Source organism: Coturnix japonica, chromosome 3, assembly GCF_054131305.1.
Source record: "Coturnix japonica strain WE chromosome 3, WE-NBRP24, whole genome shotgun sequence".
Lineage (NCBI taxonomy): Eukaryota > Metazoa > Chordata > Aves > Galliformes > Phasianidae > Coturnix > Coturnix japonica.
The window spans coordinates 50,300,482-50,318,023 of record NC_140665.1 but is presented as its reverse complement, the minus strand read 5'-3'; the positions used below and the strand labels follow the sequence as shown (position 1 = coordinate 50,318,023).

Below are 17,542 nucleotides of genomic sequence, written 5' to 3'. Positions count from 1 at the left end.
TGTTAGCAATGAATCCAGTAGAATTAAGGAGCTTTCTGAATGCTTTGACAAATAGAGTGCTAATGTCTTTGATGAAAAATGACTTTTAGCAAGGTCTTCCAAATATTTTCTCCTATTTAAACTGTATTTCAGTCCCACTAGATGCAGGAATTCTAGTAGCCACTGGGACATTTTTTCAGTATTATTGTTCAATTATTTCACCACCAGCACCGGTCATGCATTAAATTCAGGCTACTATTTAATGAAAAATGGCTTTTCAGTTGAAATCAAATAAATGCTTTAATTATTTGTTTTTATTTTAAAGCAAAAAAACCAGAATGTTTGGGTGTTGTTTTTTTTTTTAATATTTTTTTCTTTCAAGATTAAAAAAAAAAAACACCTAAATCCACATTGCTTTCATGTCTCAAAAACAGATTTTTGTATTAGCTCTCAGGTTTGAATTTACTGGTTAGAGGAGCTGCTGGCCTCTCCCAGGTGCAGAGTGAGAAGAACTCCCCACTCTTTGGCAAAAAAGAAAACCAAACACAACAAAACAATCCATCACCTGTAACATACACTGGTGGAAATACATTAGAGAGTTCCTTAATAAATGGCCCCCAGGCCACCAGCACCTGCCCTCAGTTGAGAGAGCTGCTCTGCCTCACTCCCCTGGGCAGAGTTGGACAGCTTTCTTCTAGCTTGATGAAGGGGAGCGATTGATAGAGGTGGTTTCCTGAAGGATCAAGGGGGCAGTTCTTAGTGTTGGCACTTATTTAATGTGTGCAAATCACTTACAGTTTTGATAACTTCGTTCTCTTTAAAAACACAGCCAGTGTTTCCCTGCCTTACAGGAGTATTAGAGACGGGGTGCTGTTTGCCAGGTTCCCTGCTCTTGTGTGGGAGTGAATGGCTGTGCAGAAGGCACTAAGGTTTGTGGTACATCCATAGCCACCATGAGGTCATCCACCAGTATTGCTGGAGAAGGATACCAAAGCACCAGTTTCTATTAGCTTTTTCAGTCTTGTGGTTATTTCTCAATGTGTTATGACTTTGCCTAGGAAGGGGAGGCTGGAAGCACTCCAGGAACTCCTTCTCAAGTACTGTAGTGATCTGCCTCTCTCCCTAACCTACTGTTACATCCTTTCTGCTTCCAAAGATATGCCTAGCTAAAAGCATGCCATGAATCCTTGAATCCCAATCACACGAGTTGCTGGGATGCATACTGCAAACCCTGGGCTTACGTTCATGGCCGTATCTGAAGTTGCCCTGGAGCTGATGTCCATTAGTTTTAATTCCCAGCTGCTCTCTGCTTTCAACAGCAGGGAGAGGTCAGAACAAGAATAAATTTATCCGGCAACAGCCCAGATATTCCTCTGGCTTTTTTGTGTTTCCTCTAGCATGTCTACATTGACATTTACAGAGACAGATGCACTCATACTTGATAAAACTGTTTTAAATAATGTGCTTTCATTGGGTGTTTTAACTGTTGGATTTTCTCCATGTGATTTTCTTCTGCTGCCACGGATGTATGAGGTCAGTACCTTCAAGCCCTGGTGTAGCTGTGGACCTCACACCAGGACTCTTGATTGTGGCCTCCTGACATCCAAGAGGTGTGGTGATGTGGGCTGGGCCCAGTCACATTCCAGAACAAAATCCATCATGGATTTTCTTTTCCTCTGCTGTAGACAGGATTCTCTTTGTGCATTTCTTTGCTGAGAAAGTGTTTTTACATATATTTTGTTTTCCTTACTGCAGAAATGAAGTAAAGGTTAAATGGAATTTTTTATAGAGCATAGTGACAATCTAAAGTTCTAATTGTTAATAAAAGTGAAATACACCTGCATCATAAGGATTTATATTATGGTAATCCCTGCAGATCACATAGTGACTGGGGGTTATCTAGGCTCTCAATGTGCTCCTTGCCTCTATTTGTTGAAAGGTCTGAGTTTTTTGGCTTTGTTTTGCTTTTTTGTTTGTAGTAAAATGGCAACATGGTAAAATGGTAACTTATTCCTTAGATAATAAGGCAGTGTTATGCATGTACTGCAGTTTCCTGTCTGAAGTTTAGGATTTATCAAAGTACCATAGTATAGCTTTGAGACATTCTGTAGTAGTTCAGCAGGTCTTAGCCATTTTATCCATGTGCCAATCTTTTCTCTATGTTTTAATTTTATTTTAGAATGGAGAGCTTTAAGAAGTTGGTTTAGGGCTAAAAAGATTCCTAAACAAAAAGACCCCATAGTTTCGTAGGTTATAAGATCAAGTAATTAAAATATTAATACCAGTCAACACTTTTGCAGTGTGTAGTAGCACACTAAGAATGTGCTGTAGCTGCAGCAAAGGAGGAGGAACAAAAGGACCAAAGTTCATAGTCTAACATCAACCTACGTCATGTAACCCATTTATCAAGTGCTGTTGCCAGTAAAATGGGCCAGATTCAATCATTTTGTTGCTTTTGATGAAAATAATACTGGGTCAAGACCCCACACAGATACTTGCAGAAGTGAATTACACATGTGCATGTCCCTAGTAAGCAGTACTTAGCTACTTGAAGGCAGTGGCTCCAGGGTTTAAAGCAATGGCATCCTTACTGGTGAGATTAAAAAACAAACATGTAATATCAGGAAGCTAGTGATAATAATTCAAAAGCATTAGGTAAGTATTCTCCTCAAGGCATGCCTTTGCACTGCCCTTAACTCAGTCTTCCTTGTCAGGCCTGGATGAGACTAGGGAAGGAATCCTGCCCCTGTACTCAGCATTGGTGAAGCCTCACTTTGAGTACTGTGTTTTGGGCACCTCAGTACAGAAAGGACATTGATATGCTGGAGCAGATCCAAAGAAGGGCAACAAGGCTTGTGAAGGGCTTGGAAAATCAGCCCTGTGAGGAGAGACTAAAGGAGCCGGGGCAGTTTAATCTGGGGAGAAGGAGGCTGAGGGGAGACCTTATTGCTCTCTTCCAGTATCTGAAAGGTGCTTACAGTGGGAGCGGGGTTGGTCACTTCTCACTGGTGACAGGATGAGGGGAAATGGCCTCAATTTGCCCAGGGTAAGTTTAGGTTGGATATCAGGTAACACTTCTTTACCGAAAGGGTTGTTAAGTGCTGGAATAGGCTCCCTAGGGAGGGGGTTGAGTCACTGTCCCTGAATGTGTTTAAGAGCTGTTTGGATGTGGTGCTCAAGGACATGATTTAGCAGAGGGTTGTTAGAGTTAGGGTAGTACGGTTAGGTTGTGGTTGGACTTGATGATCTTTAGGGTCTTTCCCAACCTGAGCAATTCTGTGATTCTCCACCATGTACTCTTCATACTTTGTTGTTCTAGCTCGGTGCAGATCCAGGTATGTCTTTCAGCTTGTGCAGCTGAGGTGCCTGTGGCTGCTGCTCTTGTTCTGAACATGGAGGTTTTAACCAGCCTTTCTTGACTAACCTGTTTTTTTCAACAGGTCATCTTATCTCGCCTCCCATGCCCATCCTACCAGCCACTCTGGTTCCCACACCAGCACCTCAGTTGGGTTCTCTTGTCCTTCCATTAGCAGCAAGGTCAATCTTACTGGCCTCCACATGAAAAACATTGCTACTGTGAAGCTAGGGTGCTCTTAATCAAATGTGCTTTCCCTTTCCCATCAGGTGCTATTCTTCACTAGAAGACCCTTGTGTAACTAGTAGTTTGGCATGTCAAGTTTATTGATCTGTCTCTTCAACAAATATCTGTAGCAGTCATTTGTGTTTGTCAGGCTTTACTCTACAGTTCTTACACTGTATTTTAGCTGCAACAAAACAAATTTAGAGGTAACATGACACGCATCTTGTGACTGGCCAGTCTATTCCCACCTGAAAGGCATCTCTCCCATTGTCTTCCAACTCAAACATACAATCACTTGCAGTGTAATCATTAATTATGAGGAAACTGCAAGCAGAACTGATGCCCTCCTACCACCTCTCTGGTCCTGAGCTACAAAATGGTAACAATTACAGGGCTGTTGTACTTAGAAAATAGCTTGGGTCTGAACAAAAAGAATTTCTGAAGTGCACAGTGGGGACTTTTCCTGTAGGTCAAGGCAGCTCAGTTCTCCTTTCCTGCTTACATCCCAGAGAACCAGAACTTTACAGCTGCCTCATTTTATGATTGTATGAGCAGGCGCTGCAAAGGAAGTTCTGTCTTGAATCCCTGTAGCAGTAGGGGGAATATGGGTTAGATTTCTGATACTGGAAGAATGCATCACAATACTGCAGTTATCACCAAACCGTAAAACTTCTCACACTACATTGAGCAGGACCACTCGTCCACATGCAGCCTCTTCCCCTCATCTACCACGGACCTTTACACGTGTGCCACTTCTGTTTCTCTTCTTGCTAGGAAGAATGCTATAAACTGGTAGAACTGCATCTCATCTCTAGCTCCTCCCTTTCCACATCTGAGATAGAAAATGCATGCAGATTATTTAGTGAGAGCAGCCTGTCTGGAGGCAGTGAGGGAAGGAAGCAGAACCACACATATCAAGGTTAAGGTGAACAGAAGAGGCCAGGCCAGATTTTGCAAGACAACACAGAAAAACGAATAGCTTTAATACTGTGGGTTCCACAGGTCCACTGCAACCTGATTGTCTTACAGCCCTTAGATATCACCTGTGTTCGATATAACAGTCCTTTGGTGCTTCTGATCATTGTCATCCTCAGATCAGCATTTGACAGCAGGAAACAGCAGTCAGTTTCCCATTAGAAGAGAGTATCGAGCTCTGCATTATCTTTATTGAAGTGAGATTGCTTGTTTTTGCAGAATTCAAAATCTGAAAAAGAAAGGAAATGTAAAAGATAAACTGTACAGTGGTGTTAACATTGGTTTTATTTATGTCCTCTATCTTTCAGTATTCAGAATGTACAAGCATACTTTTAGAGATGAGGACATTCATGAGAAATATTCCACATTCACCAAGAAAAATGGGTGAATAAAAATATGCTTTGTGTAAAGAATGCAGTTAAATTTTGCTTTAACAGAAAATATTTCTTATTTACTGACATTTTATACAATGACAGTATAATCTTAAGGTTATGTGATGTACGGTTGTCTTCAGCTCTTATCATATAGCAGGGATGGCTTGCAGAAGACTTTGAGTGCCTTAGTTCAAGCCCAAAGGAAAGGCAAAACACCTGCCAGTCTCCACTTAGATTCATCTTCTCCTGCAAATGTGTACATCTGCATGCTTGTTCAAACCACGCTGCAGCCATGCAGCATATTTGGAGTTCTGAAAGATGGGACATTATCAGGATTTACACATATTTTAGAACAGGGACAAACACTTTCTTGCATGCTGTACTGGTTAACACTGCAATCTTTCTCATTCTAAGCATGTGTATATGTGATTTAATGTGATACCATTTGTACAAAGTGTGCCACCCTCTTGAGACCCTTGTATTTATCTGCTTTCAATTACATTTGAAGTATTCAGAAAGTCTCCTATACTAATCCCGTCCAACTTGGAAGCCACATAGCTCAAACATGAGACTGTCAAACATGAGTAGTTGCAGATGTCAGTGCACTGGTGGCAGGAGTCCAGGAAGATAGATCAAGCCTTAGTCACTGAAAAATACATGCCAGCACATCTCAGATCCATAGCATTGTAGCACCTCATAAGGAAAACGTGTTGTGACAGGAAATCAATAACCTCTTGGAGGTGATCTGGTTTTGAAATATTCTTGATTAATTATGCCAGGGTGTGTTTGGCAACATTGCCTGATCCAGTGTTAACCTAATGCTTTTTGCATGAAGTGCTATTGTAACCAGTCTCAAAAGTCAAGAGCAATGGTTCAAGCCAGGTTTTAAAGGGTCAGCCTATAGATTTTGTAATGCCTTTGTGTCTGACACTGCTGCTTTTACTATGGTGCATAGGCTTTTACTATCAATCAAACTATTATTTTAACATGAACAATAGCATTTAGGACTAATTGCATTTGAAGTGCAGTGGTTCTCCTAAATAATGTCATATAGACTGAAATAAGAAGGGAACATCAATGTGGTTTTGTGACAGAAAACCTTAGTTCAGGGTGCTCCCTGGTCTTGTTGCTGAAGTGCCTCCTTTGCAGCTCCAGGGGACACTCAGGCAGGGATGTACCTCTGTCGGTCTTTTCCCACCCTCCTGCACAGACTCACTATCCTCTTAACAAGGTTTCCAGCCATACTTTCTGTCCCCCAATAAGTGCAGGGTCCCATCTCATGCCTTCCCTGCAAACCCACCTCACTTCCCAGCACTCCAGCACATGCCAGTGCCTCCCTCACCATCTGAATCAAGTTGCAGATAAGTTGCAGTTACCATGAGAAAGACCAAAATGTGACCTTTGGCTACCTCACCTGCACAACACCCAATAAATCCAGCTCCTTCAGTAACCACTTCCAAGATTTTAAATTTCTGAATAGCATCAAAGAACCACCATTTGAAAAAGAAGTTGCCAAAAAATGGATTCTTGATTTTCCCAAATGTGGAATTTCTTCCCCCAAATTACACTGGCCTCAAGCCCAGGACAAGCAATATTCGGTCCTGGACCAGAGACAGACTCAAAGTCCAATGTCTTCAGGTTACAAAGAGAATCCTTTTGCTATCATGATGCCAAAAATATCCTTCTGTGAAAGCCATAGTGCTGGCTGTGGGAGAAGGCCAAACACTGAAATATGATGCAGCACATTTAATTTATAGATAAACTTTTCAAGTCAATTAAAGAGATTTAGAGAGCATCTTGATTCAAATTATTTTTTCCTTTTGAGTCCTGTGTAATTGATCTCGTGATATGGAAGGAGCTGGCTTTTCAAGAAGAGGAATACTATTTTCCATATGAATAAAATTGTTCTAAACCATTGCTGAAGTACATCTGCAAGCTTTCTTTAGTGACATTTGTGCTAGGAATACATGAGGCTTAATGAATTTACTAGCTCTTCTTCAGCATGACCTGCATAAACAGCCAGCAATCATTAATGCAAATTAAATCTTTGTAATACACATCAATCTGTGTATATACCTATAAACATTGATTTCACTGATAATTGTAAGAGACAAGGAAATACTTCTTTGCCTGGATAAACCTTTTTGCAAATGATAGATAGTTTAAGGAGTTCCAGGGCAAATGGTTTAACCGGTAAGAGGCAAATAAGCTGAACAAAATATGTAGAAAAATAATTTGCCTAATACTGCCAGTCTTAATGGCACATTTTTTTTCTAGTGATTTGTGGCAGAAATAAGGACTTGAGGTTGAAAGTAAACTGGGGCTCATTCAGTTTGCTCAGCTACAGCTGAGTGCACAGAAGCTGAGCTGTGTCGGTTGCCTTTGTGTTATAAAAGACTGTAAAGCGTAATGTGGGGCATGCAGCTGGGAGCTGGGTAGGGAGCTTGAGCATATCACTGAAGGAACAGAAAGTCCAACTAAGGGATCCCAGCAAAGAGGTGACTTATATGACATTGTACTTTATATGTGCTTTAATTATGTCTGGGTATGTGATATGCATTGAAAGCAGTCATATTGAATTATACAGAGGTAAAGAAAATAAGGCTGATGTCCTGGACTGGACCTGAGCAATAATATGAGTTCCTCCATTCCTCCATAGCTACCCTGTGTGACCTTGAGCAGTGCTTTCCATCTGTCTGCCCTTTCTGCAAAACGGATATCCTGACCCTAAAGTGCAGGATGAATCTATAACACTTTTGGGGTGCTGAAGTGCCTCAGTGAGGAAATTCTATAGATAAACACTTATATATAACCTCCTTGTCACTAATACATTCACAGGGGTGAGATCAGACCGACAGTGCTGTTTCATTATGTAGTATATATTGCCTGTGTCAGAAACAGGGAGAACAAACCTGTCAACATTAGGCATGTGTGGATAGAATTATACAAGTCAGGTTAAGTAAGATATACCAGGCCCACTGTATTTATCTACAGAAAAGAGAAAGGGGAGGTAGCACTGAAAAGGAAGTTTTAGTGTTCTTTTCAAAGATCTCAACACTCTTATATTGATTGATTACCAAGGCTTATCTCTGACTCTTGTGTGTTTTGTGGCATAATATGATATTAGTCTTTGTTTAGATCAGTGAATACTTCTTCCTCTCTCCAACCTACAATAATAATAAATGAGTTGTCTGTGGCTGCCTTGGAGTGCATCCTGTGCATCAGTGTGTCTCAGTTAGTAGTCATAATTTCTCATTTGTAAAAGGAAAAGTGCTACCAGTGCTTTCCTTCTAAGAAGGATTTGGACTCACTCAAGGATTCCAATTTATTATGCACCTAGTTCTGATATCCTGCTGCTCTCTTTATGGATTAGGCTGCCTTGGTGGAAGGTATGATCCTTCAGCTGACACATAAATACTCACTTGCCAGCTGTTCCTTTCACAGAAGTTTCTCAACAAGTAAATCATGATCATGCCTCTTGTTTTACTACTTTCTGATCTGTTTCTCCAATTTACTCCAACAGGAGCATGCAGAAAAAAGCAGCTTTATTACTGCTATTAAACTACAAATGGTGCTAATTACAACAGTGGATGTTTTTAGGTCTACTGGTAATGATTTCTAGGATTAGTACATTAGTTGTGATTTTAAATTAAGAGGAAGGGGCACAGGTTATTTTGTTGAGTATTTCCATAAAGCCTTTAATCCCAAGGTGTTGCGCAAACTCCTTGGCAGTAAGGAGATGCAGATGGGTTGCTTCACTCACTCTGACATGCAACAGCTATGTAACAACACAATCTGGTTGGGAACTCAGAAAAAGAAGGAAACGATAGCACCCTATGGATTCTGGTCTTAAGGGTAATTCTGGACAGTCTTCAACTGGGTGAGTAAGTGGGAAGATCTCACTGCCATGGGTTCTGCCAAGGATGGATAGATACACAAAACAGTTAATTTCTCACCTTTTAAAAAGCTTCAAAGTTCTCTGCAAAGCATAGCTAGAGGAGGAGAAAAGGCTAGGCAAAGTACTGATGAAAACAGTGTTAAAAAAAGCAGCACTTGCTAGTTGGAAGATAAAGCATACAATTAGGCTTTCAAGAGCAAGAATTTAATTTGTCTAAAGATTATTACAGAACTCATTCTTAATGCACTTCATTTGCATAAAATCCCTTCTTTCAGCTACCTGTTGCAGTACACTCCTAGAATGGGGAAGTGCAGTCCTCAATCAAATTTCAGTTTGTCAAGCCAATACTTCAGCTATGCTGCCTATTTCTAATGTGACTTTCTAGTCTAATGTGTCGTTTGGCGCATATATAAATGTGAAGGAGGGGGCATATTTTAGAACTACTTTAATGAATGTGCCTTTCAAGCAGAGCAGAGAGGGCATCCTTGGTCAACATTTCATTATCTTTAGCAAACAGAACGAGGATGCATCAATGCTATTTTCTCTGTAATCATCTGCTTCCAGCTGTCCAAGTTTGTTTAGAAATCAAGTGGCAAAAAAGATAGAGGATGTGGCATTTCTGGCCTTCTGCAGCTGTCCTGCTCCTGGTGGGTCTCACCTAGGAAAGCCCTACTCACCTTTCATAGGCCTTTGTCCAGGATCAATCTGATTCTTTTTTTTATGCTTACAGCTCCAGAGTGTTTGGAGATGGTTCTGTTTGACAGTAGGTGTTCCTGCTTGCAAAATATTGTGTTTTTTAAATTAAGGTTTTTGGAGGAGATGAAATGTAGGAAAAGGAATTTTAATCTTTCTTGAATTTTGTGTAAAGAATCTGCAGTAGGTTTTTTAAGTGGCAGTTTCACTAGAACTGCTTGAACTGAAGTGTGGATTTTTATAACTGCGGTGTTTGCAGGTAGGACCTGCATTTGCTGTAACTCATTAACATTAAAGATACATGTCTCTGTTTTTAATCCTCTCACTTGTGATTGCACTGTGCTTTTTGACAGCATTTTGTACGTGAACTCTTCAGTGCTATAGCTCATTATCCTCTTTTCTTCCTTACCTTTCAAAAAGGGCAGAATTTAAGAAAATAATGACCTATTTGATTATATAACCACAAAATAAGGGAAAGAAGAAAAGAATTCAGGATTAGACAGCTGTTAGTGAAATTATTTTAACTATTTTTTGATTGGCGAGCTGTTGAGTTGTTATCATCAGTGAAGAGCACATCAGCAAGAAGTATCTAAAGTGACAAACATTTCAGCTGTGAAATGCAGTTCAGAAGCTCTGCAATCATCGTGCATGTTAAGAGCAGTTAAGACTAAGTGACTGGGTCACAAGAATACTCAATACAAGAGTTATCAAGGGTGATTTGGGGATTTGAAAGTCATTGTCATTTTCTGTTTGCACCTCTGAAGAGGCTGTGGAGCCAGAGCAGGAGACATTTGAGCAGCCTTGTGCTGTGTGGCTTTGGAAGCAATGCCTGAGTTATTGTTCTCTGTCTAGAGACTTCTATTATCCAGATGCACAAGCTTAGAAGTAAATCTTCAGGTCTGTCATGGTTTTGTAATTTTTGCTATTGGCATTCCACATCATGACATCATGTGGAGCACAGAGAACTACATGTCCCAGAGGACCTCACAGTCGGAGAGGGAAACACGTGATGGAAGTGACATTGGCTCTCTCTCTCACTGCCTGGCAGCGGGTGTGGGTGTGCTTCCAAGCCGTGTGCCTTCAATTGCTAAGTAGGCTTCTCAGTCTTCAGAAAACTCTCTTATTTTACTTGATTTATCAGTCTCAGTTTCAATTAGATTGTATTATATTGTGTTATCTTGCATTCCAATATCATAGTTAGTAAAATAAGTTTTCCTCCTTAGATCATTGTTGCTGCTCTGTTTGTTTCCTTGAGCCCAGTTCCCATCTCCCTACCCCTTCCCCTTTTCCCGTCCCATTTTTGGGGGTCAGGGGGCCCACAGGCCTACTGCCCACCTGTCATGGACATAGATTGATCTAGATGACTCTGTGACAAGGTCTTGCATTGACGTCTGCCCCATTTAATGGAGTCTGAAGGTACTGCACAGTCAATAGACCTCTCTAATAGTGGCACCTCTGTCTCTGACCCCTTGTAGAATATCCATGCATTCCATTGATGCTGTTCTATGCTGTTTAGAGGGACGGGAGTGGGAGAAGTTGTTAAAAGATGAAAGTATTGAAAGCTCCCCTAACTGCTGTATTATCCACCTGACATTCTCCAAATGCCAGTCATTAATTACAAATGTATTGAAAATCAGAGCAGATACCCAATTCAAATTGTGTTACATCTGTGAGCCAGAGCACTTCCATCATCTTATCATTTCCCAGCCAAACAACTCTTCCTTCTCCATGCTCATTAAAGTCTCAGTACCCCACTCTGTTTCCTCTCATTTGAATCTGTTATCATTCAAGGATATTTCTATCCCATGTGCATCCTGCCTTCTTCTTGTAACTACTACAGACTCACCAGTCCAGCCCTCCATCGCCCCCCAGAATTATATGCACCCATATAACATTTAATGGCAGGTCACGGCCAACACAAGCCAAAACCTTTTCCAGCCACAATGTGGGTCCAGGGTGGCACAAGCAGGATGTTTTTGGACACCCCAATAATGCCAGTTATAGATGAGCTGTATATTCAGAAATTATGGGGTTTATTTCATGACATGCTTGTGCTGATGTATATTTTCATGCTTGCCAGCACTTTGAGATCTAGATGTCAAGTGTTGGGGCAGGCTACATGTAATTTTTCTTTCTGCTGACATTAATTGGATGAACAGACCTTCTCAGAAGGGGCAGTGTAGGAAATGTGTACGGAAAAATGACAAAATAAGGACTTTCACAGCTGAATAAAGACAAGTGGCTGAAAAAGGCTTATATAGCTTTGGCTTTGTTGTGGTTTAACCCTGCAGGCGGCTGAGCACCACACAGTCATTCATTCACTCTCCCTCTTCCCAGTGGGATGGGGGAGAGAATCAAGAAAAACAATGAAGAACATGTGGGTTGACATAGAAATATTTACCACAACAGAGAAAATAATAATTACAACAAATATGTATGTATGTATCAATGTATGTAACAAGTGACACACAAGCAATTGCTCAGCACCCCCAACTAATGTCCAGTTAGCCCCACAAACAGTAGAAGAGAAATGAACTCTCACCCCCTTCAAAACTCCTTCCATTTGATGTCATATAGTATAGAATATCCCTTTGGCCAGTTTAAGTTGGCTGTCCTAATTCTGTTCCCTCCCAGCTTCTTTGGCCCTTTGCTGCAAATGGCCTTGGCTCTGTGGAACACTTCAGTAAATATAAATGTCAATGTGTTATCAACGTTGGTTTTCTCCTAGAACCAAAATATAGCATCATACTAGACAGTCTGAACAAGGTAATTCTGTCGCAGCTGAAACTAAAACAGGCTTTCATACATTTCACTTGGGAATCTAAAGCCATTTTGCACAACAACTAACAAATTAAGATTCACAATACTTTTCTGGAAAAGGTAACTGTTCCTGCCTTACAGATGGAGAAACAAAGGTATTGAGGCTATCACTTGAAAATATGTCCTGCTTTCAAGACCCCAGACTGAGATACATTTAAGCCTAATTCTCAGAAGCATTGAACATCTCCGTTTATATTCATTCATTCAGCATTGTTTGTGCCTAGAGCTTCTGAAAATCAAGCGCATTGCATCTTATGTTAAATGGTCAAAATAACTAAAGTGATATGGCAAAGATCACAGAGCTATTGCAGGGCTGAGCTGGGACAGGGGCACATCTCCTTTAGGACATGTTCCTTCATGCCACATCCTGTTCCCACATAGTGAACATTCTCCTTGTATTCTTGGCCAGTATGAAAAGCATGTTCTGCTCACTGAGTTTTCCTCTGCCATCTCAAATAATTGTGTGTTAGAGAAGCAATATTAAGCACTTGGGTTATTGACCTGCTTTATAGTCATTTTACCTTTTCTTGCTAACCATCAAGAAATCAGCATTACGTTTTTTATTAATAAGTTTCTTATTCCAAAACTAGCATGGAACAGCAATGAGAATCATTTGTATCACCTGTTTTTCCCCTGTTGTTTTGTTTTTTAGCATACAACAGTTTTGCCCTTTATATTAATCGAGATGAGAACAACACATCATCAGTATCCCAGCAGGAGCTGTGGACTGGCTGCAGTGTGCACCTTCGCTGTTGGCTATATTTTATGGTAAGGGCTGTACATGCTGTGTTTTCAAATCGTATTGGGGGTTTTGTACTGCTAAATTTGGGCACATATTTCATTATGGATATAATCACTAACAGATTCACGCTGCATGCCTCGTTTGGTCCAAGACCTGGGCTTTGTCTGGTTTCCCCAGATGCTTATATTTTTAGAAAGTATATGCCAAACCTCACACAACAGGAATTTGTTGAACAATCCCATGTAAGCAGTGGTCTTTCCAAGAGTACATTTTTTGACCTTTTTTTTCAAGCTAAATGTTTTTCTTGGACCTTAGTTTTATTGCTTGGGGGTTTGTTCTATCAAATAAAATTGAGAATAGGCAAATGATTTCCTGCATTAGTGTTTACACGGCAACAGAACAGATAGAATGCTGTCTTTTTTTCTTTTACTAGTTCATAAATTCTTTCTGTAAAACTGATTGCAGAACAAGCTGGTAATCCAAATGTTGCAGTTTATTTTAAAAAAATGCAAGTGCTTGTGAAAAAACAAAACAGCAATGACCCTTCTGATGCAACATTAAATTGTGACTTATGTGACAAAGGGAATCTACTTCGGTCATTCTGACATTTCATTTTTCACTAAACCTTTGTTTTGCTAACAATGCTCTTTTGATGCTGCATATCCTCTATCTTTTCTGCATACATTTTGTGACCTCCTGTTTAATTCTTCTCTCATCACAACAACGTTCCCTCAACTCAGAGGATGTTTTCCAAAACTGTAGATAATACAATTTTTTTGACCAAGTCAAGATCTGACTAATGAGAAAGGAAAACAGTCTTCAACTATGCAGTGTTTCCATTTGGTCCAGTGAAAGAGAAGCTGTTGTTCATACACATCAACACACATCAAGTAATCGTAAAAGGATGGTAATCCAGCTGAAGTGGGATGCTGTGTCCCAAGTCGCTAGTTATTCTGCCATTTACATTTACAGACAGATACCCTTCTTAAATAAGAATAATGCTTGCAATTTTAAGATAAGGACAGTCTCACGCATAAAAGGATGTAATGATTTATTCAGGACAAAGGGTGTTCATTTAACTCATATATGGTAATTCATAACAGCTGTTTATTTACCACCTTCCCCCAAAGGTGCCTAGAGATAGGATGAGTTGTTGTGCATATGATCTGACCTAGTGATAGTGCCTGTTTTCTCACAATCACCTGATTAGGCACGTGGGATAGCACTCAGTAAAACAGAAAACTGAAGCAGGCTAGTCTGCAAGTGAAGTAAAACCAGAGGGGTATTAAAGTCTTCTAAGAAACTGTTACACTATCAACCTGATACTCCTGTGCCTTGATCCCATCTATTACAGTGTATCTACATTCTACACCTATAAGTATAATGTGAAAGGAAATTTTAGGACAAATAAAGCAGAGGGAAAAGATTCAGCATTAAGATACTTAACTACTAAGCAGATATTCAGTTACAGGCTACTGTCATCAACCTTTGCTTTTGCTTAATGGAAGGCCTGCTCTCAAGCAATTTACCTTCTTCCAAGTTGTAATTCCTCAGAAAATGGTGTGAGACATTGGTTTATTCTACCTAAAGGTCATCTTGCTAAAATTTGCGATTACAGTCCTTTCCTCCTTTCATGTTTTTGAAAGAGATTCTAGTCGTCTTCTGGGAAAGACCAGAGGGAGACAGAGGCTTCACAGTGCCATTGTCCTCAAGTTCTGCATCTTCAGCCTGCAATGTTATTGAAGCCTCTATCTAAGACTTGGCTGAAACTGCAATCTAAGTCCTGGTTCATTGAGATAAATACAGCGTATCTGGTGTTCACAGGTTGGGGAAACCAAGAGAAACTATGAAAAGAGTATTTTTTTAATCCATCTCAGAGTGTGCTTACATTTCACAGCTAGTGTTCACAATCCTCCTACTGCTAAATAACCACAGAATTAATTACCATAATCATTTAGAGAATTTGTAATTATATAATTAGGTTTTTTTGCCCTTGTACACTTTAGACCCCTCAAGGTTAGCATGGTGTATTAGAATGAGATGACACCTGCAGATGACCTAGTTACATGCTGCTTTTTGGAGCTTCCTTCCTTTGTGTCTTTTTTTGCCCTTGGATCCCCTGTTGGTGCATAGTTCATTTATGTCTTTTTACCTCGAAGTCAGAGGTCTGCTGTGTCATTTTTCCCTCAGCAGTAACTGTTTTTTCTGAAGCTCTCTCAATATAAAATTGAGAAAGTTGCTAATCATATGTCTTCAGTGTTTCACCACTGAATTTTGAGCTCTCCCTGCCACAGGTGAAACCTTACTGTACTGCACAATTTACGTATCAAGTCTCATTTTGTGCTATAAGGGCATATGCATTATGTTAATGCATTTTTTTTTCCAAGTCTAGAAAGGTAGAGCTTCTGGTTTGTCTCATGAGTGGCTGCATCTTTCTTGTATGGAAGGGACAGTGAAATAGGGAGTTTTTATTATGTATATCTGATAAATGAGAAAGCAGGAAAACAATTCTGAATAGAATTACATAAGTTAGAAGAGCATAGGTAAATAGCTTGATATCACCTAAACAGTATTCAGAGATGCATTATATGTATTATTTGATCTTGAAGAGTTAAAGAGTAAAAACTTTTTCTGTTTTTTCTACCTTATTTATTTATTATTCTATCCCTTCAGTCAGGAGAGCATTTTGGACAGGCACACTTAGCTCATGCACAGTCTGTGAAAGAGAACTCTGTATTGCTTTCAAGGAACTGTCCCCAGGCACAGCATTCACAGACCTGCATTGCCTGTTGCACTCCATACATGGACTTTAAGGATCTAAGCCATGGGATAAGATGGGAAAGACCAATTGGCTTTATTTGCTATGGCTTGAAAAAGTCATAATTTGTACTGAATTGTTAAATCTAGACTGTGCTAAGAAATCCTGGGAGCGTGCCAGTGCTACCAGAAAATACTGCCAATGAGTGTATGGAGTTGGTTGTCAAGGAACAGAAAAGAGCCAGAAATGTGTTGCTCCTTGTAATCCGAATGACCTCATGGCAACTAATATCAGAGCCTAATATGTCCCTAAAATAAACTGAGATGAATACATTTATTTAAAATTGCTTTCTTGTTCCCTCTGCTTTTGAGTGCTTGAGGATGCCAAATAAACAGACCCTAAGAGTCTGACTCTGCTGCTCACATTACTGCTGGGCTACGTGTTTGTGATAAAAAGACTTGGTCTCCTCTCTTGTTACTATCTCGAATCCACTAGGAGTTGTCACCACGTGTGCCAAGCTTGGACTTGATTCATTCTTTGATAGATCTATTTATATATCTTAGGTATCTTTAAACTTTTGTTTGAAAATGAAGTTTATCTTTAAGTGACTTTGTGAGAGTTCAGTAGATTAGATTAGATGTAGATTAGATGGGATGGTTTGCTGAATTCTTCTTGAATAAATTAAAGAAACGAATGTGCATTCTGAGAATTTGTAATGAATTTGAGATGCTGCTGTCAGTTTTGCTGTAGGATTTCCTCTAGTGGTTCTCCATAGAAGGAAAGGAAGATCAGAAACAGAATATGTTGGCAAAAGGGTAGGAATGCGGATTACTAGGACAAACATTGTAATTCAGAAGAGAAGGGTAAAAAGTATGGAAGTGATTGATACAGATGGAGTAGGAAACCCACCACATCTCCTATACAGGGTGCATTGTTTGTCTGTATGTCAGGAAGGGGCCATACATGCTTTTTCAAGTGAGCATTGGGGAGAGAAATTCAGTACAGATCAGATGAATCAACGATTGGCAAAGACCAAATGAAAAATCCTTGAGACAAGTAAAAGAGGGTTAACAGAGAGCGTGGGCAAGGAAATGTGCAGCTAATAGGTCGTCAAGCTGAAATCATGCAAGTAAATGGAAAAAACTTGGAGGGGAAGAGGGAGATGGGCTTTCAAATCGGAGTGGAAGGCTGATGGCAGGTGATGGATGAGACAATGCAAAAGAGAAGAAAAGATTTGGAGCCAGGACTACTTAGAACCGGAGAGATTCAGAAGTAGAAGCAGCAGAAATAGGCCAGGGCATTAGCATTATTTGTATCTTACCCACAAGAAGGATGGAAGAAAAACAGTGCTTTCAGGAGCACAGTTCTTTGTGAATCCTTGGTGTGATAGGTCTGACACAGCCATTATGAACTGTTGTATTCTGTCTCCACCTCTATATCAAGTGTTTCAGTGAAAGCAACAGTACAGTCAGTACAGATGACATGCATAGATAATACATTGTCACTTGCTTGTGCATCTCCTTAAAATACAGCTCAAGAATGCATAGCAACCATTACTATATTTAAAATTAAATATTATTTATCAAAGGAGACAACCTCAAAATCTGCAGTTTCTGTCATTCTGGCTAACACAAATTTCTCCTAGTCTTTGTCCATCCCAGTGGATGACATGCTGTGTATGTTTTGCATGACATTATTTGCAGGAGCAGTTTTCTGGGATTTG

General features: G+C 40.0%; 1 protein-coding gene across 3 annotated transcripts in view; it reads left to right on the top strand.

The window, feature by feature from the left end:
* Positions 1-17,542, top strand: part of AIG1 (androgen induced 1) — a 114,848-nt gene that overhangs the window by 90,288 nt on the left and 7,018 nt on the right. For 2 of the 3 annotated variants that reach the window (XM_015858349.3, XM_085543520.1), the window contains exon 4: positions 12,972-13,087. The exons of the other annotated variant lie outside the window; for it this stretch is intronic. In XM_015858349.3, the coding sequence (XP_015713835.2) occupies positions 12,972-13,087 (116 nt within the window). The remainder of the gene's footprint in view (positions 1-12,971; positions 13,088-17,542) is intronic. 3 annotated transcript variants of the gene reach the window in all.